The sequence below is a fragment of the Cimex lectularius genome, unplaced genomic scaffold (assembly GCF_000648675.2).
Source record: "Cimex lectularius strain Harlan isolate CLEC.00 unplaced genomic scaffold, Clec_2.1 scaffold143, whole genome shotgun sequence".
In the NCBI taxonomy this organism is placed as follows: Eukaryota; Metazoa; Arthropoda; class Insecta; order Hemiptera; family Cimicidae; genus Cimex; species Cimex lectularius.
The window spans coordinates 1,226,335-1,253,674 of record NW_019392714.1 but is presented as its reverse complement, the minus strand read 5'-3'; the positions used below and the strand labels follow the sequence as shown (position 1 = coordinate 1,253,674).

At 34.6% G+C, this 27,340-nt stretch overlaps 2 protein-coding genes across 3 annotated transcripts in view; both read left to right on the top strand.

The window, feature by feature from the left end:
• Positions 1–264: 264 nt before the first annotated feature.
• Positions 265–23,208, top strand: LOC106672761 (RNA pseudouridylate synthase domain-containing protein 2-like; the record flags this gene model as incomplete). Its single annotated transcript, XM_024226479.1, has 9 exons — positions 265–358; positions 13,988–14,109; positions 14,210–14,310; positions 14,836–14,923; positions 18,853–19,073; positions 19,892–20,088; positions 20,150–20,347; positions 20,841–21,109; positions 21,238–23,208. Coding segments are annotated over 9 exons (1,362 nt in total), but the record flags the coding sequence as incomplete, so codon positions are not given.
• Positions 23,209–26,192: 2,984 nt separating this feature from the next.
• The window catches only part of LOC106672818 (protein timeless), a 29,302-nt gene continuing 28,154 nt past the window's right edge, over positions 26,193–27,340 (top strand). The window contains exon 1 of one of the 2 annotated variants that reach the window (XM_024226478.1): positions 26,193–26,316. The gene's annotated coding sequence lies outside the window, so the exon portion shown is untranslated. The remainder of the gene's footprint in view (positions 26,317–27,340) is intronic. The other variant, XM_014404541.2, reaches the window with a different exon arrangement.

The window sequence follows — 27,340 nt, the reverse complement described above, 5'->3', positions numbered from 1 at the left end:
ACAGGAAAAATAAAATAGTTAATATTACATTTTTATCGTTTATTCAAGCATTTATTTGATAAAACATGGCCCAAACCTAGTTTAAAATTGTCTAATTAAAATGGAACAGTGAATTTTTAGAAACTTTTTGTAAAACAAAATTTCATTATGTTTGCCGTTATAATTTTCTATGCGGTCACAGACATAAAAGATATTTTAACAAGCTTTTTTTTTATTCTTGCATTTTTCTGTGGAATGAAAACAAACTAATTGAAATTTCTTTTGTTTCAGGCAAAATTAGAGACAAAAGCTTTGAAAGCAAAACGACCAGGGTTCACAGACGATCGTTACAATGAGACGTCATATTACATCGAAAATGGTAATGTTGTTATAATCAATAATTAATTCAATTTTTTATGATTATTTAGAGACCGTGAGAAGCGATCTGGTGTGATGTAGGTTTGAAAAACATTTTCTATATCGTGCCAACGTTTCGATCTTTATTGAGATCATGTTCAGGGCCTGGGATTTATAAACATTGTTGAAATTATACAAATACATGTAAAATATGAAAATCAATTTATACAATGACGTACACAGTACCAAAAATTAGAAACTTGTGTTGTTTGTTTGAAAAATTTAATCCAAATCCCAAAAACAATGGGAACTGTTAATTGTTATTCCAAATATTTTACATATGTTTAAATTTAGTGTTTATTCCAAACATTCTAATATAAAATATGTAGTCCTTAGCACGCTACTTTCTCAAAACGATATATTTTTAAACGAACGATAAATAAGAAAAACGATAGATAAAATTCACTAGTTTTCGTGGTCCGCTTGATCAATTAATATCTTTCAATTAATTAAGGTTTTTAGTTGAGATAAAAAAAGTCAGTGTCACGAGCGGGATTCGAACCCACGATCTTCGGCTAGATACGCCGCTGCTCTACCACTTGAGCTATCGTGACTTCGATCCCTAGGACACTAACTTGGATAGATAAAATATTTAATCAAAATCTGGCAAGCCTAAGTTCCATTCATTATAAAGTCATAAGTTTTTGGAAGGTTAAGGTAATTAATTAATAGTCCTTTTGTTGTATTGTTTGAATATAAAGCACTTCCCGCTTTAATGAATATTTTCATTATTTCTCTTTCCTTTCCTTCACTTATTTATTACTTTAATAACAATTTTCACTTAATACCGGACGTAAAATTTACGATGTGCTAAAAAAAAATCCTAGAAAAATAATGGTTAAAAACAGCTTTATTTTTACAGTGCGTGGCTTAGCTCTACCCAGATTATCGCATCTAAGAAAACTAATAAATTAAAATAAATTTAATAATTAAATTAATTCCCCAACGCACTTTTTAAAAGGCGAGTTGACCGATAAAACGGTAAGACTTGTTTGCGTTGCTGGTTTAGCGTATCTACGGCCCCTTTATTAGACATTTATTAGACATGAACTTTAAGTTATTATTCTTAATAATAATAATAATAATAATAATAAAAGGCTATATTAACAAACACATATACCATATTATACATTTTTTCTTCATCCCATACTCATAGCCGTTGAGTCCGTCTTAGGGTAATTATTGTTATTATTAAATATGTGGTGTTTAATGACCGTTAAATAATGATTATTTGGAGATCGTGAGATGGTCTGGTGTGACGTAGGTTTAGAAAAACATTTTCTTTATCGTGCCAATGTTTCGATCTTTTTTGAACTGATTTTCAGGGCCTGAGATTTATAAGCATTGTTTAAAATATACAAATCCATGTCAGGTGAAAAAAAAAATGAATTTATACAATGATAGAAATTTTAGACTCAATCGAAATATTTGTACTCACTCAGTGTTTGTTTTTTTGGGTAGATGTGTCATTACTGTGTGACGTGTTGAGAGTGCCAGTGAGATATTAATATTTTTTGTTTGTACATGTTTGATTTTGAAGGAGTGCGGAAGGAAGTTGGGATAGAAATACCCACCATTTTGAACACCCAACACAATTTCGATTTCAACAATCCATTTAAAACACTGAACAAAACAAACATAAACGTAACTTTTTAGAAATGGTTTACATCAACAGAGATAAACACAGCATCAATTACAGACACATGTAAACTCAGTGGTTATATATATGATATCATAAATCAAATTGAATATCACTAGCATACATATAACACACAAAACATATAATATTGCCTAGAAAACAATCATTACACTTCTACATAGTTTAAATCTTCAACACTTTATCTCTCCTTTCTCTAATAATCCGTTCTATAATAATCCTGAAAGGCTAACCAGTCCCAAACAACAAACCATTACCCATTTTACCATTGTCGGTCCTTTCACCTCACAAACCCAACTCCTCGTAGGAAAGTGAATTTCTATCCTTACTTCCTTTCCCACTCCTTCAAAATCAAACATATGAATAAAAACATTAATATCTCACTAATACTCTCAACACGACGACACAACTTAATCACACCAAACCTCATCTCATGATTTCTAAATAATTATTAATTAACGGTGACTAAATAATTCGCATGCAATTTTTTATAATTAAATATCTAATTACTTAGTCTTTTAATTGACTTTAGAAATTTTTACTTTTTTATTTTTTAAACGAAGGTAATCTTTTTTTTTGCTGCATTTTCATTGATTTCTGTTAGAGAATCCAGATTTACGAGAATTTTTCCCATTTTAGTAAATAAATTAAAAATGTTTCGTATTTTCGTCTTGCAACTATATGTTCCAATTTTGTGTTTCATTTAGGCCAGTATAAACGGTCAGAGGTTTTGAGGTTTTATGATTAGCTGGCAAGTAAACCGTAACTTCGACCACTTTGGACTTAAACTCATAAGTCTTAAAGGAATGACTTAATCTTACGCTTTACCCTCGGTAGGTATAAATTTCGTACATTGTAATCAAATTCTACCGGGTTTCTAATTACTTAATTATAACAGTAATTCCCGCGAGTTCACATGGTTGAACAGGGCGTGAAATTCATTCGCCTAGTTCTAAAAGTATTTGCATAAAATGAGCATCTGGAAGAGGTTTCCGTCGGGAAGGAAGTTTGTACGCCGCGTTTTAAATAAGCCGTAGCGAGGAAATGTGTATTATTAGGTCGCGAGGAGTGCCGAGTGTTCCAGCTGGGAAGAGAGGGCGATAAGGGCCGAGTCGCCCCCGTCCCTCCGCCCTACAAACCCACCCTTCGATATCAAGTTCGAGATAGCCGTCATGCAACGTGGGCCGAACAGATGTCGAACGATTTTAAATTCGCCTCAATTTTACACGTCTGGTACATTTCTCCAGACTCGAAATTTCCCACCTTCTGCAAACATCTTTTCCCACTCCCCCTTTTTCTTTTACATCCGTTCTGGCGGGAAGAAATTGCCCTCGGGGTGCGTTTTTTCCCGTCGATTCTCTCTAGCGTGTGCTCCTATGGCGAACTTCCTCCAAGTCCACAAAAAAAAGTTTCCGGACTTTGAATGAACGTTAATCCAAGGAAGAAGTTAGTTCGAACTTTCCAGCACACGCTCTTTAAATCGGCCATCTCGGACAAACTGCGGGACTTTTACGTCTTGAAGTTAATTTTTCAACTTTAAATTGTTAATTGCAATCTAATCATCTAATTATATAAATGAGGGCCGAGTGGGTTCGAGTCCCACCGTAGCCCTGGAACTTTTCTCTCCCTCGTCAGATAATGCGAAGGCATTTAATAATAATATAAAATGATTTGTTTGCCTTTGTCCGTAATTCTACCTCCGTGTAAGTTTATCAAAAGGTGTTACAGGATGAGAAATTAGCGTGTGTATATATATATATANATACACATATAGAATCATCAAGTAGCCATTTAATTAATACACGTTTCCTTTTGATTTGCCACAAAAGTACATTGCTAGTTATGCAGCACTATTGTACTTGCAATCATGATCATTGATGATTTCTTATCATTGCTATGTTCAACAAGAGAAGGATAAATATTACAATATTAAACATAATTCCCAAACAATATTTTGGTTTCGTATCTCTTCAAGTATAAAATTCATATAAGCGGCAGTTGTTATAATATATTTAATTGATTTTCCGTGCTTCAGCTCTTTCTGAAATTCCCTCTTAAATTCCTTCAAAAAGAGTCATTTTCAATTATTTTAATCATTGCCCGCCTGTTCCCGGTTTATTTTATGTAATTATTTTCACGCTATTCTTCTGTCGCACGGGTGGCGAGACCGGCCGATAATATCAAAATAAAATCATAGGCTGTAAGTTACATCGCCCACGCGACCGTAAATCGGTTTGGGAATATAAGCTAATTCGAACTAGTCCTGACATTTGAGATTGTAACTTTGAGATATTATTGAGAATACAATGTTCGGTTTGTAGTAACAAGGTGCTTGCTTTCAATGAACGGATGTCGTTAAAGTGAATTAGATGATTTCGTATTTAAAATTAGTTGGAAATGAAAAGATGAATTAAATGTCGTTGTGAACTTTTCTTCCTGTAAACTGAGACGTTTGGAGTCGGCAACTAGGGAGACTCTGAATAGCTTTGCATTACTTTTCTCTAAAAGTCTCATTATTATTGCCCAGGGACTTTGACTTAATTCAACGCACCCGTTCTAAATTGTCATCTTACATTTTCCTAATGATATTTATGCGGGCCAAGTCGTTTATTCGGCTTCCTTTCCAGCCTGGGGACCGCTTCGACATTAGTGGATAATAGTAAACGGATGGGAAACTTAGGGGCAAATGGATTTTGTATGAAACGAAAACAGACGCTCCAACTCGCATTAGTTTTATATTCGGTTGTGTTCTGAAAGGGGAATACAGAAAACATCGATCGTTCTAGCCACTTTTATCTCGGCTCTTCGCTTTTCCCGAGTTGTCAAAAAGAAACCCCATTTGGCAAGCTAATACGACTTTTTTGCCTATATGCAGTGGCAACCACCCCGTAAATAACTGCTGAGTGGTTGTAAAACACCTAAATAAGATAGCGGGTGTGAATCTGTCAGGCAATTAGCTGGGATCAGCACGGACCTAGAAAGACCTTTCAGCCTATTAAACTGCGACTTCTTCTCTAACACATTAAAAGTTTGTCAACAAGCCCCTACACGAACGTCAAACCGAGAGTCTAATTTTAACCACTGCCAGCCTCCGACCGAGTTTAAATCACCATTATTTTTACCTAAAAGTTTGTAACAAAGTTAAATAGGAACAGCCGTTTTAGGTTTTTAACCGGTAAAGATTTCCGGGAGAAGTTTGACACAATCGGGCGGATTCGTTCCATCGCAATTTAGGCGAAACTCGACGATCCACTTGCTGAAACAGCTTTATCGAGAGCTCAGGAAAAGTATGCTGATTTGAGCAGAGTCAAAAACTTTTCACCACTTATACTCCTCGCAAAGCAATATGTGCATGTATTATTATGAAAGCTATCCGGTTCATTTATTCCCTTCGAACATATTTAGTTTAAAAGCTTTAGCTATCATCTTATCCATTCCTTAATAAATAAAATATTGCCTTTTTTATTTTTATAGATACAAACGTAATTATTGCCATTTTTTATTATTATTGCTTTTCTTCCATCGGGGACAATCTCTATTCCATTGTTTTGATAAAGTATAGCTCTAAATCGTTTCTTTTTTTTCATCTATGTTTCCATATTTCGACAGTTTATACATTGTACTGTAACCGGGTAATAGTCCAAGCTCGGAGATGAAAGTAGCTACATCAGCACGGGCTGTGTCGGTGATGTACTAAGCACGAGGAAGTTACCCTAACCAGCTCCTCCATGAGATGAGAAAACGGTGGGGTCGGAGAGCTAATTTTGAAGTTGAATTGAGCCTGAGGACCCCGTATAATTTTTCTCCAAAAGAAAGGCAAAAATATGAAACTAGACTAAAAAATATTAAACACTTTTTTCTTGATAATCTGATCGGTTCAAGAGAAATTAAGATGGGCCATCTAGATAGGATTATATAAATATGATGGTTACTATGGCCGGCCGGAACTTACTGTTACGAAATACCGTTTAAATTAATAAACAAAAAATAAACCTAAAAATAAATTAAATAAAAATAAAGTATTATTTTTCTCTTTATTTGGTACTAAAATTACAGGCCAGATTCCAGCGTAGGAGTCCGTCATCAACCTTATTTATTATACATTTGATATTAATAGCAGTTTTGAAGTGCTTGGCGGTCTCGTATTCTGATGAATTTTACATAACTAATAATTATTTTTCCCTATTCTTATTTTTCCATTTGTTTTGAAAGATATTGCGTTAAAAACGATACTTATTCTAATACTATATATATATANAATATATATTTTAAAAATATATTTTTTTTAATAAATAATTTATCCTTTTCGTTGTTTCTTACTAATTTACACTGCCTTCTTATCCTGCAAGTTTTAGCTGTTTATCTGTTATAAGTTTTTTATTCCTTCTTGTGATCTTAATAATCTGTAAAACATGACTTTATTTTGACTTTATTAACTTGCGCAATTCTCACTAGTTTTCATAATTCAAACTTTTGTAAAGTTGTAGGCGTAAAATTCATAGAAATTTCACGAAATGGCTTTTTGTATGATCTATTTTCATTCTGACCCAACTCGAAACCTTGGTGATTAACGAATTTATACTAGTTAATATAAAAATTTTTAAAAAAAGTGTCAGCCAGGATTGGAGAGGCTTTTGACCAGCTCTTTTTTCAGCATCAGCACCTTACACAAAGCGACGTCGAGAGGACTTAGCAGTGAGACTTTACTGTGTGGATCAGCAAAACAAGGTGAAAGGACACGAACGTGATGAATTGGAAAAGGAAAAGTCAATTTAATCAGAAATGATTAATAGAGAAGGGCTTAGTTTAATTAAATGGACCTTCCCTTTGAAAGGATTTAAAAGAAGAACCAAGTAATGAATTCCTCATGGACTTAAGTGAATAAAACAACTGAGAACATGGAAAATACTATAAGATACCAAACTATTCTATAATGACTTTTTTTAATGTGAATCATCTTCAGAGAACTTCAACTTAAAGAACGCTTCGAAATTTGAATGCATGAATACTTGTAGAGAATGAAACGATGAACCAGACTCAATTTAGAAAACGGCCTTGTGAAGAATATTACATGTAATGAACTAGACAACAATCAAACTCATTTTCTTTTTATTGTTTGTCTTGTTCCTGAAAAGAAACCCAAGAAATATAAAAAGTCAACAACCGAAAAAGGAGAGTAAAAATGCATGGAGTGAGTTCCAACCGGTAAAGTGAGAGAGAAAAAGAATCCTAAATCTACATAATCACATCAATAACTCTTCTTTGAGAAAAACGTAATCTCTTACGGAATAAAAATAAATTGAAATGTAAAATTAATTAAAAAATAATATAAATAAATGTAAAAGTAATGAAAAATAAAATTAATAAATTGAAACATATGAAGAAAAATATAGAGGTACGTTTAGCAGGTAACTACTTCTAATTTCGTTAAAATCCAAGATAAAAATTCGACAATTCAACAGCTAGGGATAGTAGAAAACAAAAGAAAATTCCCCCGAGGAATATTGTAAATTAAATGAGAAAAATCTCCTCGTTTCGTATAAAATGGCCAACAATGGGCCGGTTTAGTAGGAAATAACCTTTTTTTTTTAGTTTTAGGGCCGGCAAAATACATTTGTCATCGCCAACTCTCTTTTCTTTAGCTTTGCATATTTTTTCTCATCTTTCTCGCCTTTTAAATCTACTAATTTCTTTTATTGATTCCTCAGTCAAATTATGATGCTTAATGATGTAACGGTAATCAACACTGGCTTTTCTTTATCCTATTGTTAGCATCTTTGTGCCTTAGGGCCTCGTCTCTTGGGAATAAAATATGACAAATAACAAACAAATTACACAGAAAGACAAAAACGAGTCTGGTTAATATTCCCTCCAGTAGAGAGTAGTATACCCTCAAAGTACTCGATATTCCTCGGGGTAAATGAGGATATACCTCTCTATTCACGCTGATAAGTTACATTCACACACCAGACTTCCATCACACTACCCCAGAGTACTCGATATTCCTAGAGGTAAATGAGGATATACCTCTCCATTCACGCTAATAAGTTACATTCATACATGAAACGTCCATCACACTACCCCAGAGTACTCGATATTCTTCGGAGTAATGGAGGAGGCACCTCCCCGTGGGCCATCCTGGGCACGGAACAGACCGTGGCTAACGCCAGATAGGGGAAGGCCAGACCGCTAGTACTAACGAACAAGATTGAAACTAAAAAAGAAAGAACACAATCCTGATAGGAAATTGCGAAGGAACAGGAACATAAGAGTCCTGGCGGGTAATGAAGGACAAGCTTCGTTCACACTACTAATTACTTTCATTCATTCATTCTCACTGCCCCAGAGTACTCGATATTCCTCAGGGTAATTGGAGGGTAATAAATTCATTCGTGCCAATAAATAACACAGTACCTACGTGAAGGTACAAACGTATAATCAAAAATGTTTATGGCCCTGAGATATTGAATCAGCGATTTGTGCCTGCAGCCGTGCCTCAAGGTCATTCGGGATGCCATATTCATTAATTGGAGACTTAGTTGTTTGCAGTCTGTTATTATATGCTTTACCGTGATAGGTTCTCCACACAACAGGCACACGTGGTCTCAATGTCTCATGAGAAGAAGGTGTCCGAGAATAATCTTGGTATTTCCTATGCGCAACCTGTCATGACCTTTTCCCTTCTAGACTCATCCTCCACAAGCCAGGGACTGATGTCTTTTTTTTACATTTATATGATTTAGTGTTTTTTTTTTTTTATTTTGTTCCCGCGGATTTTCCATTCATTTTTATAGCATCGTTGTTAATATATTTTTCTGATTAATGGGAAGAATATGGCTCTCAGTTACGCCTTGTTTACACTTGATGACAGCGTTTCTGTCTCTTCAAATAAGCGGCGGCACCCACACCAGTTGCCGCCTTGGACCTGTCTGTGTAGATCTTTAGCCTCCATTAAATTTCTTTAGTTTATTCTCGTATATTGGTGGGGGTGTATCTGCCTTTTCCATTTTGCCATATCCCATCGGACGAGTATTAAGGGGAAGGGTTACTCCCCTTGTCCTCAAGTATTTCTTTGGTGCGGGCTTGTCTGAACGCGCCAGTTCTCACGGGGTGGCCACCAGTTTTCGGGACTGAGCGGCTTTTTTAATATCATATAATAATAATTTTAATATCATTTTATTATAATGAGGATGCGCACATCGCGCTCCACATCTTTTGGAGGTTCAAGGCATTCTCAAAATTTCTTCAGTCGGTTTTCTTTACGTTATACCTAATAGCAGTGTATAACGCCTATCACGAATGGAACTTTCAATAATAATTGGCTATGGTAGTCGTCGTTTAATGTATTCCATAAAAGGTCAGGAACAATAGACGTAGAGGAAAAGGAGCACCATTATGTAATTATGATATCATAATTCATATAATATTAATTATGATAGCCATTATAACAATAGCCATAATAAATAATGATGATTGCTGTTGATTATTTTGATTTAATTCGAACATTATTTACTATTAATTGTAACAATTCAATGTTGTATATGCGCCTGTAAAGTTGTATAAACTGTCTTATAATTTTTCCTTAGTCGAAAACCACCTATGTAGAAATCGGGTAAAACAAGTCGTGTTCAATATCGGCAGTTTTCCGTTTGGGGCCGATGACAGTTAGAGAACATTGGCAGATGGTACCTCGGCACATACACCCGACATACAGCAGATATGTAAAAATCCATACGCTGGTAAAAGCCATCAACACAGTGAACAACGGTGCCGAATGAACGATTCATTAATCAGAAATTATTGTCAGTCGTTCATAGAGTTTGGTTTGAAAAATCAATTCAGCTTTTCGAACGCGGTTCAATTATTCCTTGAAAGACAAGGGAGGGAGGTAATCGTCAGTTATGTAATGAGCACAATGAAAAACAATGTGTTTGTTTTCAATTGAAACACAATATTAATGTTATATGGGGAGAAGTAGGCATTTCGTTTAAATTTGTTCATAATAATTTGTTAATATGAGGATCAATGGGTTAATTTTTTTTAAATGAAAATGAGTATGTTGTGATTAATTTTTCGTTTGAAAAAGGCAAAAATCACCTATTTTACTATCGGTTGAGTTTTTTCAGACACTCGAACTAAAAAAAAAAATCAATTATTCTGTACAAATAAAAATCCAATACAAAGGCGATAATGTTTGAATATCACTTAAATAATTGCTTTTATGAAGGACCGGTAAAGATGGGTCCGCTGGAATGACGGTTTATATCCGGAACCGGGCACGATTTCATAAAAGGTCCAGTACGATTGGAAGGCGTGTAGAAATTTACGATAGCCCCACACCCTGGGACTTATTATTAGAAATAAGTGGTTATTGTCATGCCCGGCCGATTGCAATCCACTTTGCCCTTATTCTCTCCTAATTTTCAAAAAGCAATGAAAATGTAATTTCATCTTACACGTTATTACAGCTTCTGGTAGGGAAGAAAATTAAGATTGCAATATCGTTCTAATGGGTTATCACAAATTTGATACGGCGATTTTTATTTCTTCAGTATGTCTAATGTATGAGATACCTCCTTAAATGATTTCCTTCCCACTAAATTGAACTTGAAAGATTATTCCGGTGGTTCACCAATGTAAAGGTCCCGAGTTCGAATCCACGGCGAGTATTCGAACCCCACACACTTACAAGGGGCTTTCTTCTTTCACGATTTCTATTTTGGAAGTTTCAGATTTTCCTCAGGTTATTCTTGGTGGCTTATGTCAAACGCGTTTCGACTTTCTCCATCTTTATTTTGTCGGTTTAATTTTCTTTAGGGGAGTTCCGTTTAAAAGTACGTGAAAGTAGTGTGTATGTTTTCTCTTTGTTCAGTCGGTGTTTTTAATAGATTTAGTTTCTGTTTTTCGTTGTTTGTTCAGGTCGATTAATTTTATGTTGTTATGACTTCGCGGTTCTTCTGTGCAGGGTGATTTGCATAGTTCGTATCTTTTCTTGATGTTCATGTTTTTTTCTATGTATTTATCCAGTTTTGTCAATGTTTTGTCTCAGAGCGTTTTCAATTACACTTCTTGACTTTAGTACTGTTTTTGTTCCCTTATTTATCAATAAAATTGATAGTTCGTATATCACGTGAACACATTTATGAACGATAAATGTTAAATTTTATGAAGCCAAATCATAACATACTGCAATAAAATTTAACTTTACTAATAAAAATATACTTTTTTCACGGCATTAATTATTTTTTACACAATTTAATAAATAATAAAATATTTAATTAATGAACCAGTCAAACATTTTCCTCACTTTTTTTTATCTGTGTTGTTTAAATAGGCATGTAAATGTTTAATTTTCACAAATCAATATAAAAGCAAGAAAGTGCTAACAATTAAAAAAAAAGTGTGTGTGTGTGTGTGTGTGTGTGTGTGTGTGTGTGTGTGTGTGTGTGTGTGTGTGTGTGTGTGTGTGTGATGTAACCGAACGTGTGAATGAGAGAGAGAGAGAGAGATTATATGCTTAAATAAAGTTTTTGGAAGCTGTTTTTATCGACTGCCCTAACATTTTTGCTGGAAGTCGGTTGTACAGTTGTTTCTAAGCCGTATTATTTGTCAGCTTAACTGCCAGGTGAAACAAAAACCCGAGGTAACTTGTTTTAACAGCGTATCATATCTGTTAGCGAACAATTCTGGATCTACCGTCCAAAAAGTTTTTTTGTTTATGGATTAAACCGAGGGATTTCGATTGAAATTGTTTATTGTCGTTCCCACGGGGGAAAGCACATTGGTCACACGAGACATAAATTGATTCATTTAGGAACCCGGCGAGGACGACTCGAATCCTGAGAGGTCTCGGCAGGAGGGGCGATCTATTTGCTTTCAGTTGACCCGCGCTAGACCGATCCATGAAATATTCATCCCCTGCGGATCCAACTGAGGGTCTTCCTGACTTTTCCCCCCAGGAAACCTCTCTCCGAAATACCTTTACGCGATCTGTCTCACTAAAGGAAAATCTACGGCCGGGCCGCATCACGGTGAAACAAAACCGGAAAAACATTTTCGTTTATCGGGGATTTTTTTGCCCGTTTCCACCAGAGGTAGGCCAATTAGTAAATTCGTCACATCTTCATCGTTACATTCGTGTTATGTAGCTCCCTAACATTGTTCTTCGTGTCCTTTTCTACCGTATTACATTTTTGTTGGGATTCCGAACAATTTACGTCGAGATTTATTCGTACGCTCATTGATTCGTTTACGAGAGGAGGCGAACCAGGATAATCAAACAGCGAATAAACGTACAACAACCCAGACAAAAGGACAAAAAAAATTCTCTGAAATTTATTCCGCTAGAACTACGAGGGAACGCAGGCCCTAGTAGTCATCAGTTTGGGAAAATTTTGCCGATTCGGTTATAATTGTAAGCCTGAAGCTATTCAGAACGTTTCCATTTGAGATTTGTTTTAAATCAAACATTGCAGAGTCCTAACTTTAGTTCGAAAGTAATAGTTCGGGTTAGATTCCTGCATAACGTATTTTATTTATCGGACAACATTGTCAAAACTTTGTTCTTTTGGAATTTTGAAGATGTTCTTCTATAAACTTGTGGTTCAATAAATCAAAAAACAATCTTAAATTTTTCTACAAATTTACAAAATTAAATTTTTAATAGGTTTTTTCAAATTTCTTTGAAGACAGTTGGGACTGATTCGGTCTTGAAATAAATTTTAAACCATCTATTAAAAACATAATTATGTCAATGTGTAGACATTTAATTTTAAATAAGCTTATAGTTTTTTTAATTAATTTAATTACCCATAAAACAATCTATGTTGTGTATTTTTTTAGCTTTCCGGCCGTTTATTGTAGTCTGACGTTTATTAAAATATGTAACAAGTATAATGAACTCTGGGTGTTTAACATTTTATTCTTGGAGAGGTTTCGGGCTCTTCTTTTGCCTCCTCTCAACAAATTTATACAGACTCCTTAAAAAAATATTTTTTTAAACAATTGAACAATACATTTCGATATGTACGCATTTACAAATGTTTTGTTTCAATTGTTTTAAAAAGTTTTTTTGAAGAATTTGTATAAATTAATTGTAACTTTTAACTAAGGCCTTGAGATGAAAAAGCTATGTCACTAGCGGGATCCGAACCCACGACCTTCGGCCGAAGGTTTGTATAAATTTGTTGACAAGGGGAACTGAAGAGCCCGAAACCGGTCCAAGAATAAAAATTTTAAACACTCAAAGTTTATCAAGGATATTATTTTAATAAAACTCATCAGACTCCAATAAACAGTTGGAAATTTAAAAAAAACACAACTTATTTAAGTTTGATTTGTTGAAGTTCTGAGGAGCGGTCAAGAATGAGATAATTTAGAAGAAGACCTTTTTCATATTTTTGCCGACGTTTCGAACTTTATTCGAGTCATCTTCAGGGCCGGGGTAAATCACGTTTCACAACACTTTACATGGCACCACAAGAAAAGCACCACACTTTATGTAAATATGAAATACTTAGTTCAGAATTTATATTTACATCTTAAATTGTATTTTTTCTAAGCAAGATATGTTTTGTAATTTACCCAGGCCCTGAAGATGACCCGAATAAAGGTCGAAACGTCAGCACAAAAATTACTACCGCATTCTTGACCGCTCCTCAGACTTCAACAAATTAATGTACAATAGGTCACTAAGAAACATATATATTTAAGATTGTTTTGGCCTGATGATGATGACCTTAAAATAGGTCGAAAACTTGGCAATAACAATGGAATTTGTTTATCGTCCAGACCGTACCAATCAAGATTCTCCAGATTATCCGTGAAAAATATAACCTCTCAGCTATGAAAAACAATTTAAGAATCGCGCTTTCCTGATACGGCTGCATGGCAGACGTGACGCTCAAACTAAAACGCTGACTGTTTTGTCGCCAGGTCTCCGCAAAGTCTACCCGTACTACTTCACATTCACGACGTTCACAAAAGGACGCTGGGTAGGCGAGAAGATCCTGGATGTATTCGCGAGGGAATTCAGAGCCCATCCGGCGGAAGAATACGTAAGTGAACAGCAGTTTGAAATATTCATCCCACTATGTTTTTGAAGCACACCAGGATTTAAAACTGCATCGGCCGGCTGGCTTTTTATTTATTTTTCAGGAGAGATGCATCAAGAGCGGCTCGCTCACTGTCAACTACGAGAAGGTGGACATCGACTACCGCCTCAAGCACAACGACCTACTCGCCAACGTCGTACACAGGTATGTTCTTGTGACATTCGCAATCCTTTAGTCTACGCCAGACTCTAAAATTTGAGTGTGTCTAGTCAAAATGTATAAAAACCGTTAATATCTCATCAATTTCCTCAATATTGAAAGTGAAAACAATATTTCCAAGTGATAGTAAGTAGGTTTTTCAAATATTAATATATTTAGAGTTGTAATACTAAAATGTAAAACTTTTTTTTTATATCTGTACGTTAACCTACGTGAGAAACGTAGAAGGATTTTGCAATAAAACCATAAGAAAACATATATAAAATACAGTAGTAGCGCTACGTAATGCTTCAATTTAGTATTTAATGTCATAATTTAAAGGTGTGCAGAGTTACATGGGACGTTTGAAATATTGAGAAAATATCGTACATAGCTGCCCAAAAGCAGTGAAATTTTGCACCTTCTGAAACGAATTTTTACAACATTCATAAGACAATTTTTCTCTTCTTCACATTTTTATTTGTTATCTTTGGTTTGAAAACCGAGTGGAGAGCATGTGTTGTGTTGCAGGCACGAGGTGCCAGTCACTGCAGAGCCAATCACCATCGTCCACATGGACGAAGACGTTGTGGTCGTTAACAAACCCGCATCCATCCCAGTAAGTGGCAGAGAGACGCCATTATTTTTCTACATAATAGTACTTTTTTGTTCTTATTACGTTTAACATTTTAAACGTTTATTTTTATTAAAACACTGCATGCCGTTGTTTGTTTAGTTTTAACAGTTTTAAAAATGAATCTTTCTATTGGGTGGTTGCTTTTTTTATATATTTCTTCTTCAGAATGTTGCATGATTCTTCTAACAATTAGACTCACCCTTAAATTGGTATTTGATGTTTTTTTTAAATTAAAATATGCTAGATTACTTTTGATTTTTGCGGAATATTGAAAGTAGCGTTTAAATATACATTGTATCAAAACTATTGAGGATTGCAAAAAGGTAAAGTATTTATAATTGTTTAAATTTACCATGTTAAGCCTAAGTTGAACATGAAAATTTGGAATTTGGGAAAGAAAAAAAGAATAAATCATTTTTTTTTTAAATGAAACAAATAAGCAAGCCCATCTGTGATTGCACCCTCGGAATCGTATAATATGAAATTCGGACGAGTTTCAGTGAAATTTAAATTAATATTTTAACATTACAGACAAAACTTTACTGCCCCTTGGACGTTCGCCAGTAGGCGAGATATTGTAAATATTTTAAATTTATTTCGAGGGGGTTAAGACGTTGACACTGTGCTCATCACTGTAAGGCAAAGGTCGTCCCGGGTTCGAATCCAGCGGCCCTGCATTCGAACCCGACATACTTACAAATGGGCTTTTTTTTTTAAACACCGGCACCCTGAGGGTTTATATGACCTCTGCTGTTGCGAACCCTCGTTAAAAAAAAATTATTTCGAATTAATTCAAACAGTGATATCATTAACACAAAGAAGAAATCTCTACAGTTAGTGATACACTAGTGCAAAAAGTTCAACTCTGCGGTTTAGACTTGGTAGATAATTCGCGCGTTAATTGATTGCGCTTTTTGCGTGTTTTGACCCCACGATGGTCATTTGGTCATTTCTGGTTTTATCACCGACCTCATCAAAGCGCTACATAAACACTAGATTATGCAATTATGTATATAAATTATAAGTTTACAAAACGTTCTTTTTATATTAATCCTCCTTACATTTTACTCTCGCTAATATTTTCAATGTTTAATTAAGGGCTAGGGACGTATTTTTTACAATAGAAATTATACTGTACTGTCTGTAGAATCAAGAAAAGCCGTCTCTGATTTTAAACCCAATAGATCATTGTATAAAAACTCAGTGTTCACTGAATATTTGGTACCATGAAAACTCAACTATGATGGTTTTGTTTACAAAAGGCTGTTTAATTCAAAATTTTTCGAAACTTCGATATTTTTAATTGTATTATTTAAACCATTTGCAAATTCCAAGTTTTCATATAAATGCGTATTATATTTTATTTATTGCAGTAAATTTATAAACCTCTGAGTAACACGTTATTTATGAAACCGTATTGTACATAATAATCATATAATTATATTTTTTTTACTTTGTTGATGTTTTAACTTGATTTAGAGATGCTGTGGGAAACAAAGCAAGCGACCAAATTCATATTGCTTTAGACTTAAAGTAATAAAAATAAAAACATTTTCTAGTAGTAACAAATAATGGAACATTCAGTTCCCATCTGTGAAAATAAAAGGCTGAAACGAAATGGTACTGGTTCACATAAGGCCGGATTTAATTGCGATTGTTTTCCAGCTTAGCAACATAATTAATATGTTGTGGATATGCATACATTCTCTTTCCACAGACTAATGTACAGTATGTTCATAAAAAACACGTTATCATTTTCCGAAGACGGGAAAAAAATTTTTGAACAGCCGTACTAACAAACTCCTATGCTTATAAACGTCAAAAAGCAAGACGGCAGAAATAAAAACGTAAAATATAATATTTTAAACAAAGAATTAGTTTGGCGCTGATTTACAACTTTCTTTGTGAAAGAGAGAGAGGAAAAAGCTTCTTTCTGTGCCATTTTAGTATAAAATAATAGGTTTTTTTTCTCTTCTTAAAAAAAGTATTATTGGGCGATCGTTACTGTTCATGGAATACTTACAAATCGCAGCCACGAGTATTTTGTGGACAGTGCGGTTGGAGACCCGTTTTTTTAATAGATGTGAGAGTGTGGACGTGTGTGGTTGCAGGCACGAGACTCCAGTGCTAGCAAAGCCACTGCGTGTCATCCATGTCGATGATGACATTGTAGTCCTGGACAAACCTTGCTCTATCCCGGTGAGTAACCCATTCCCGTTTTCCCCCGTCTAGAGAACAGAGAACCACCCCATTCCAGGATAGAAAACGGCGTCTCGGATCGTTGGAAAAGATAAAAAAGGCGAACTCTTCACTATTCATGGGCACATTCGAGGGAAAAACTTCCTGGGCGCAAGGAACAATCGGTTCTTTATATGAAAATCTCATAAGTGCGCTTTTCAATTTAAAAAGAAACTTTTTTATCAACAATTATTACCGAGGGGCTGAGCATCACCATTTCAATATACGAATCGTTGTGACCGAGATCAATGATTTAAGGCCATTCACTAATAGAATTTGCCAAGTTTTTAACTTATTTGTCTTAGGTTCAAATTCAATCGTTGCCTTTGAAAATTAAAATTATAAGCAAAAAGCACTGTCTTTTGATGTGTGGTGTTTAGTGACCGTTAGCCAATGATTATTTGGAGATCGTGAGGTGCGGTCTGGTGTGACGTAGGTTTTAGAAAAACATTTTCTTTATCATGCCAATGTTTCGATCTTTATTGAGATCATCTTCAGGGCTCAAAGTGTTTATTTTCCGTACACATGTGTCATTCTTGTGAGTCGTGTTGAGAAGAAGGCAAGATTGACACATCTACACGGAAAAAAACACTTTGAGCCCTGAAGATGATCTCAATAAAGATCGAAACGTTGGCATGATAAAGAAAATGTTTTTCTAAAACCTACGTCACACCAGACAGCACCTCACGATCTCCTAATAATCACTCTTTTGAATCGAGTCTACCAGTGGGGATGATAATATGCCTGCTGGCCACCCGCCTGGGCAGACGAGTTGACTGCTTGTGAAGGGGTTGGGGCGATTCCCATACATTTTGCTACCACGTTACACTCCTTGACACCCATCCGTTCAACTAGTCGCCTCGTCTGAAAGAGGCCTAAGTTTGCAAGTCCTATTTGCCTCAACTCTGTATACCGACTCTATAGCCGATTACCTACATGTATTCAAACATTGGAACATAGCAATACGGGCATCATATATACATCAAACTTAGGAATCGAAATTTAATCTCCAATTTAAAATTGAGTGAATTCCTTATAATTCGTATTTGACTTACAGTACGTTTTATCAATTATATTTTATTGACTGTTCGTGTGCAATCCGGTTAATTTTTTTTTTTTTTTGTATTAGTACATTTGTTATACCGGTAAACAATAATTAATTTATGGTTGAAATTTTTTCCCGTTCGGATGGGTGTTTAAATTTAACGATATAACAAATTTTAAAAAAAAATTTTAAATTCCCAGTGCCATGAAAATGAAGTCGCAAACTTTTCCCAACTGAGTCGAACGTCAGTTAAAACTCGCTGATCCTCGTGTGTGTTTTTGTCTCCGATCCGACAGGGAAATTCCAATTTGACATTTGGACGTTGTGGATTTTAATCGTTGTTGAAATGTTGGTACGATTTAAAACAAACAAAAAAGACGCCACAATGGGACTGGCAAAATTTAAAACACGAATTTGTGAGTACTTTGCATGGCCTTTACGCTTACCTTTTACAATCCTTACTTCCAAGCTGAGCGCTTCAAACTTTTTACTAACAGATAAATGTTTTTCTCTCACGAACACCGTAAATTTATAAATCAGTTTGCATTTTTTTTATGTTTTTCCTTTTTTTTTACTCTCCCGGATCCGCGTTGAGTTGATTGACTTCAAATTCTTTCTCCCGACTCAGGTTCACCCGTGCGGCAGATACAGACACAACACGGTCGTCTTCATCCTGGCAAAGGAGTACCAGCTGAAAAACTTGAGGACCATCCACAGATTGGACAGGCTGACCAGCGGCCTCCTACTGTTCGGAAGGACCCCGAAGAAAGCTAGACAGATGGAACACCAGATAAGAAACAGGCTCGTTTCCAAAGAATACATCTGCAGAGTCGATGGAAATTTCCCGAGGTGAGTCCAAAGATCTCGGCTCAACTTTACACGCTGATCCACTTCATGGTTAAAACTTATAACTAGTCGATCAATCTACCGTTCTTTACCTTAAAATTAAAAGAAAAATTCTTTGTTTTCCTCGATTTGTTTAGCATTTTTCATGAGTTTTATTTACAATGTGAAATCTATTTTTGAACGTATACTCCTTGCCTATAGGTTTATGCAAATATTTTAGAAGAAATGTTGGAAATGGCTTTGAATGTTTCAAATATTAAAAAGCCATGACAAGTTGTTGTTCTTCACTGTTGGAATGACAAATTACCATTTTTGATTTAGCAAAAGAACTTATTTAAATATCCAATTATCAATGTCAACAATTACAGTTTTAATGATTGGATTAGGCCACCGACTGACCATGACTTAGTATGTGGCATACTCCCATTAATCTGCCTTGCATTCTCTAATTACTTTTAAAATTGTTGACATTTGTAGATGAAACCAATTTGTTTACAGGTTTTGACTGTCAGACACTTTACAGCATTTTGCCATCTTCAATAGCTTTTCTGTGTCCAGAGGCAATATCACAATCATAAATTGACACTTCATTCCCAACATGAGCTGGATTTCAGTGGTCTTGTTGTATTTTTAAATCACTAGATGAAATTAAGATTTTCAGTTTTGAAACATTTCATTTTTGAAAGTGGAACTTCCTTATTCCTAGTGGAGTAAAATCATCCAACAAGACGAAAAACGAAAAGCTACTCTCATTCCTCATGCTCTTCATGCAAGATTGTTTTATGCTTTGCAAATTTAAATTATTTCACTTTACATTGCAGTGAAGTTGTGCAGTGTTCTGAGCCGATAGAAGTGGTCAGCTACAAAATCGGCGTTTGCAAAGTGAGCCCCAAGGGCAAGGAGTGTACGACAATCTTTCACAAATTGGGCTACAACGCCGAGACGAACACAAGCGTCGTTGCTTGCAAACCGCACACAGGCCGAATGCACCAGATCAGAGTCCACTTGCAATACTTGGGTAAATTTTTTATCAACTTACAAAGTCGTTTTGGTATAATCATTTTTACCCTTTTTTACAGGCTATCCAGTCGTTAACGACCCTCTCTACAATCATGTAGTGTTCGGCCCTGAGCGAGGCCGGGGTGGCAACATCGGCAAGACCGACGAGGAGTTGATCAGAGATCTTATAAGCATTCACAATGCTGAGAATTGGTTGGGTATCGATGGCGACCCAGATCTGTTCAAACCACTTCTTAACATTGATGATGAAGAGAAAGGTTATTGATATTTCCTTATATTCATTCTAGATAGAAACCTTGTGAACATTTTTTTTTATTGATTATTTGGAGATCGTGAGATGCGGTCTGGTGTGACGTAGGTGACCAGACCGCATCTCACGATCTCCGAATAATCATTAACTAACGGTCACTAAACACCACACATTTTATTTTTATATCGGATCAAATGGATAATCAGTTAATTTATAATGCTAGCTAGTAGCTTTTTCTCGGTTCGAATAGAATTTAAAGTTTTCTAAGTATGTATGTATTATTTATGGGCCGACAAACATCAAGTGGGCTTTGCCGGCCCTCTGCACTTTCGCGAAAATTCTTCGGTTCCCCTCCCGTGCATCTTTGTGTTGTAATGTTTTCTAATTTTTAATTTCTGTAGACAAACTGACTACACGCTGTTCGGACGATTGTTCATTAGTTCTTCCATTTTACATGATATGAATGATATTTATTCTTCTAACAGAAATAACTTCTTCAGGTGTAGGTAGTCGGGAAGCATCGCCGTGTGAATCAACAAATGTCAGCAACCCGACGACCGTCATACCAGTGCCGCCTTCGAACCCTCTCGGGAACCACCAGAAAAACAGCAAAGTGACAGTGGCCACCCAAACCGGCCACGAGCCACCAGACCTGGCTTTTGACAGCGATAAAATGACCACAGATGCACACTGTTACGAATGCAAAGTCAGATACAGGGATCCAAAGCCAAAAGACCTCATCATGTATCTTCATGCCTGGAAATATCAGGTAATATTTCCCTTTTACCTTCATATATTTGATTTAGCTTTTAAAAAATGTATACGTTCCATTGATATTTTTAACTTATTCTTTAATGTACAATTATTAATTACACATCTAAAATGTAATTTTTCCAGGGACCAGGATGGGGTTACCAGACCGAGCTGCCAGAGTGGGCAAGAGTCGACTGGGTCGAACCAAAAGACTGAAGACAGTTAAACACCTATAAAAACTTCTAATGTGTTACCAGTTATTTGCTACTTCACAGGACGGAAACTGGGCTCGGCCACAATCATACACCAAACAATTGAAAATGACAACACAAAACAAAGCCTTTTTAATTTCTTCCTTACCAAAATTCCAAATCAGCCGAGCTCATTTTCGTTCATCTTTTGGGTGATCTTAACATTTTGTGTTCCATTTCTGGCAGATTGGTTAATGTATAAAAGAAAAATTTTAAAACTCTTGTAAATTGTGATGTACAGTTAGTCGTTGTTAGCCTTTGGAGGTACTGTAAAGTATAGAATCAACGTCTTGTATCAATGTGTGATTTAATATACCAGAGCTTACTTGTACTTGACAAGGTATTTAGGTCCAACAGGCAGTTTTATTTGGCGGCAGATACCATTGCCGCTGGCCAAAAGACACTAACTCTTAAATTAGTTTCAATTGTTTCCCCTTTTATTCTAGCTAATAGTTTTAAGTAATTGTTATTTTGTTAATTAAAAAGAATTATTTGACACAAAAAAAGTGAAAATGTAAAAAAAATGTAGTTTTTAAAAAAAGTTTTAAATTTCATAATTCCCTGAGAGAAGAAAGAACCGTTTTCTTGTCAGTATTAAATATGTATTGAGATGTCAAGAAATTTTTAATACTAAGATGGGCTTTAACCGGTGTTTTCATAGTGGACGTAAAATTTAAAATATTTCTTAGTATTTAAGACTTAAAAAATATTTATATTTGTTAATGGTAATCGATTTAAAAGTTCGACCTCTCCGGTTTCCCTTTCCAGCATTCCTACACCATAAAAAAAAAGAGTATGCCAAATGTAATCTTCTCCTCAAAATCAATGTAATGTAAAAAGTATAACAAGAGCCCGAGATATTTGTATAAATATTCTATCAATTTGTAAAAAAAATTCAAAAGATGAGTAAGATTACCATGTTAATTTTAAATGCTAATGTTAGGGAATAACGAGGTTTGAACTTTACATCCGGTGGGGGCAAATATTCCCTTTATTGCCTTTTAGACATACAACTTCTGTGTGAGGAGTGGTCTTAAAAGAAGTAAAATAAGAGATACAACCGTGCCTTCAGTTCAGCACCGCTCGTGAACCGTTGATAAAATCTATAAGAGCGATTTGAGATGTATTTTTCTATCTCTCTGAAAGCGATAATTGTAGAGTGCAGTGCTGGGCCCGTTTGCTTTTCACTAATCAGTAATGTAAAATTAAAAAATATCATTCAAAGAAGAAAAGATATATTTTAACAAGGAGAAAATTTTAAGCCTATAAGCATGTATTATACACAAAAATTTACAATTTTAGAAACTATTTTTTATCATGCGAAAGAACTTTAATCGACAGAAATTTGTATTTTACAATATAAAAATGTTTTAATAAGTAAAAATATTCTTAGAGTTTTTTTTTGCTGAAATTAGCTTATTCTCAGAACTGTTTTATAATGCTGGGAATTAGACAAACTGTTACCGATTGGGATTTAAAATAATAAATTATCTCCCTAGTCATGCATTAGTTTTGCTTTTTTTTTATCCAAAACTTGTTTCTAGATGGCGGTCTCGGTTCTCTAAAATACCATTTGTTGATTACCATGAACTCTGAATTAGCTTTGTTTTTGTTTTCGTTTTTTTAATTTAATTGTTTATTTTTACAAAGAGAATTCGAAGTACTTAGTTGTTTCTTATAACCATTTTACCATAGTTATTTTTGATTTTTAAAATATTCGTATATATTATATAGGACAATAATGGTAAGGAGCTAGACAATTATAATACATGGGGTATATTTAATATATAATAAAAGGTTTTAGTGCTTCATTTTATTCAAGCTTCAGTGGTCGATTTACGCACATGTTCTCAACAGGAGATGCTGTAAAAACAAACTAAACAAGGCGCATTCATTGTATTTTTATTTTATTGAAATGGTTCCAAATTGGCAAAATGAATTTGCCTCAAAATAGTTTTGTTTGATTCTGTTGTAAGCCAAACTAGATCCAATTGAATTTCATGTGCAAACAGATAAGATATCATGGTACATATCAATATTCCACAATATGATCATTACAAAATCCAAGCCTTAATGAACTTCATTTGCGTTACGATTCGAATTGTTATTATTGATATATTCTGTTTGTATTAATCAATTGTAAAAGTGTAGCTTTTAGAGTGGATTGTTGATAGTTGACTTTCTGTGGGTTTTATATTCCAGCTATTGTTTATTTTACTTCTGTGAAAGAGACCCTTAATAATGTAAATGCAGAACGTTTTGATTTCCCTTATAAATTTTGTGTGCTGATTTTTTTGTAAAAAAGATTATACATTTTGTTTTGAAATTTTAAGAAGACAATAAATATTTTTAATTGTTTGTTAAAATATTTACACAGAAAAACTTGTCAATTTTAATAAACCTTTGTTATGAGATTACCAATTGTCTTGAACATGATTTATTGAAATGTAAATGTTGCTATATAAGTGCTTGTGATACTTATATAAAATATATATATTCAGAGAATAAAAGAGTTGAAACCCGAATTAGAAATAATGATTTGCATAGTGTTCATTTATGGTTGTAGTAAGATATTATATTTAAAATTTAAAAAAAGCAAAAACATAAACGGTGAACATGCTTTTCAAAAAAAGTTTTGCGTTGTTTCACTTTAGACAATGGATTCAATGAATTTTGTGTAAATATATGTGTAAAAGTATTTATATACACCAAACCGAGAACCAATGTTATGTCTATCTCTCCTTTGGAGTAACATAACATGATGGAGACAAAATAAATAGATATATTTCCCTGTAAATGACTTGATTTATTTCTGTTTTCCTTTTTTGGTTCTTTTTTTTGCACATTTTAATTTACAATAAACTAAGTGGGCAGTTCAATCATGCTAAATCATTATTAACCTTTTTTTTTCTAAAGAAACTGAAATGTATTAACTTGATAAGTAGGGTGAATCAGTCTTTAAAAAAATTTTACAACTGATCACTATCCTATTTAAATTCATTTGGCAGTATATCAAAAATTTAATACAAAAAAATTGCAATGTCTATTACTCAGTTCTTCCTTTTTATGTATGGTATAAAACACAAGGTAAGGATTCTTATATTTCCTAACATTAGGCATGTCAAGCATTAGGCCACCAGGATCTTTTAAAAAGTAGAATGTAGAACAATATGAGTTTACATGTATAGAGCAATCATAGCAGAGCTAAAAAGGTGATGTCCACATAAAGAAGACAGATCAAATATAATTTCTGCAAGCAAGCATGTGCTTGTCACGCAGAATGGATCCAAGCAAAACAATAGAAGTGGATAAACTCAAGCATTGCTAGACATAGTAAACTTATGATGACACAGCCCTCACCAAGACTGGCAAAAACACTGCTGCAATTGGAGAGGGCCAAACTCAGAGGAGTGGTAGGACTACTAACCAGTCACTGGCATCTGAGAAAACATCTACACAACATGGGTATATGCAGCGATGATCCCATTTGCAGATTATGTAATGAGGAGGAGGAAACAGCCACTCATATCATCTTCAAATGTGAAGCAACAGCTCAATGAAGGTTTAACCTAACATACGTAAAAAACTTAGGGAATCAAATTGCAGCAGCAACAGTCAATGACCTGATACTTCTAAGAAGAAGGATTGAGTCTATTGCACTGAACTAAGGAACTAGGAAGTTACAATAAACCAGAAGTCTGCAGTGCCTGGGGAGTACAAACCCTGCTTCCTAGTATCCTTTTCTACATACTACGTGCTTGTCAAATCATCCTTTATTGAAAGCCTGCCAATGTATTTCCTATCATTCCGGAGTGTTTGGGTGACATCAAAAAGAAAGTGTTGTTTCTTCTCATGAATGTGAATGAAAAATGTCATGAAAAAAATATGTTCAAAATTGTCAGTCGTTTCCAATGTACAGCCCCTAAACGAAAGAATCGGTGTGAGTATTTATCAGGAAAAATGGCACATTTCGAGATGTCACTTTTTTTGTTTATTGAAGGATTGTATGCTGTACCAGAGTCACGTTTCCTCACTATGACAAACAATTGTTAAATCAATTGTACAAATATGTCTTTCGCAAAGTGACATTAATATAGGCCCTGATGATAAGATTGAAAGCTTGGCAGTAACAAATGAATTGCCTTTTGTCTTCAAGACCATACCTTGATCTAGAGTGTTTGTGAATTATTTTAATTTAATTTTTTTTAAATATCATTCTTAATTATAATTATAAATAAACTAATTAGTCCTGACTGAAAAAAAAAAAAAAAACAAGGTTTTTTATATAAATGACAATAAGACAAAAAATCCATGTTATATAATAAAAATTAAAACCAATTTTTTTTAATATTATTAATCGCATATGCAATATGATCGAAAAAGAAGGTTTGTATTTTCTCTACTTTTTACTACAAATAATTTATAAGGCTGATAAATTTCACCGGCCAGACTATTCAAAATGAAGTGGCCATAAGCACATGTCAACTTTCTTTTGAAGTAACGATTGTTTTTATGATTTATTCAAAAAAGTTTCCAATGGGTGAAAATTGGCCTGATTTTTGGGAAAACGCCACCCTTGAAAAGGCACCCCTAGAAATTGGCGAAGCCCGTCGACGCTTTTCCCCGGCCCACTCACAGCACCAATCACGTGCTTCGGAATAACACAAAAAAAACGAGCAACCTGTGCTGGAGAAAATGTGTAATTGAAATAAAAACGTCACTCCGCCCCCTGACACCGAGGCCACAACGTCGTCGGGTCACGTGTCTCGGTCCGCGTGACCCCGTCAGTGTGACCTGCTGCCGCAGAGAAGGGGTTAGCTCCCCTCTCTTTCATCCCTCAAGACAAATTTCAGTTCAACCCTTGCCACCTCCTCGAACGCTTTATCATCCCTGACAAAACCATACTGGGACGTGTACGAGTTTTCAGCAAGAATTCTTATACTTAGGTGATGCCGAACACTTTTTAAGTTCAGTAAGTTAAATACATTATTTTTAAACACTTGCATTTATTGTGTCAACACTTGTACACTAATTGCAACTTGATATTCAACTTTAAATTTACGGTATTATTTTCTTATCGACCAACTTTCATATACACTGGATTTGACAATTTTTTGGGAATGTGGTCCTTGAATTAATACACCGTATTATACATGCCAAGCTTTCGGCTCTATATTTGACCTTCCTCAGAGTAATGTACGTAGTTATTTATCAATAAAAATAATAATATAAGACACATTGACTGTTAAAGATTTTAAAAAAAATTAAAACACCTTTTAAATGTGAATCAACGAAAACTAACTCTGTAGAAAATTAAATTTAAGAAATTTAAACAACAAAAATTTAAATATCATGCAAAAGCAGCTATACAAATAAAAATCTTTTGAATTATTAAACTAATCAATTTTATTTTAATAATTGTGTCCAAATATTAAAGCTAATTTAGTAAATATGCGAGATCTCTTGTCTATACAAATTAATAAATTAAACTATAACAATTAAATAACAATTCAGACAGGTACAAAATGAAGATAAATCTAGATCACACTAAGACATTTTGTTTTTAATAAATATATTTGAATTGAAAAATTGCAAAAAGGAGGGAAAACTCATAAGGTGGGGTTGAGATAGGAAGTTGATGTCCGAGTGGATCGAGGTCACGATAGCTCAAGTGGTAGAGCAGCGGCGTATCTAGCCGAAGATCGTGGGTTCGAATCCCGCTCGTGCCATTAGCTTTTTTTCATATCAACTAAAAACCTTAATTAACTGTAATTACGAATAAAAATGACCATTTCATTTTATTAATTTTCCTCTAAAATTAAAGCGCTCCGATACCTCAGTTCGTGTGATACATATGCAACCAAATTTGGACAACTTTCTCCTTTTACTTAAGCCTTCAATTCGAGATAATTTAAACATCATTTTTTAAGCCGCATTCTGTATTATTTCATTATTGGACAAATACACACGAAGTGGAAAACGTCAATCTCTCGTAA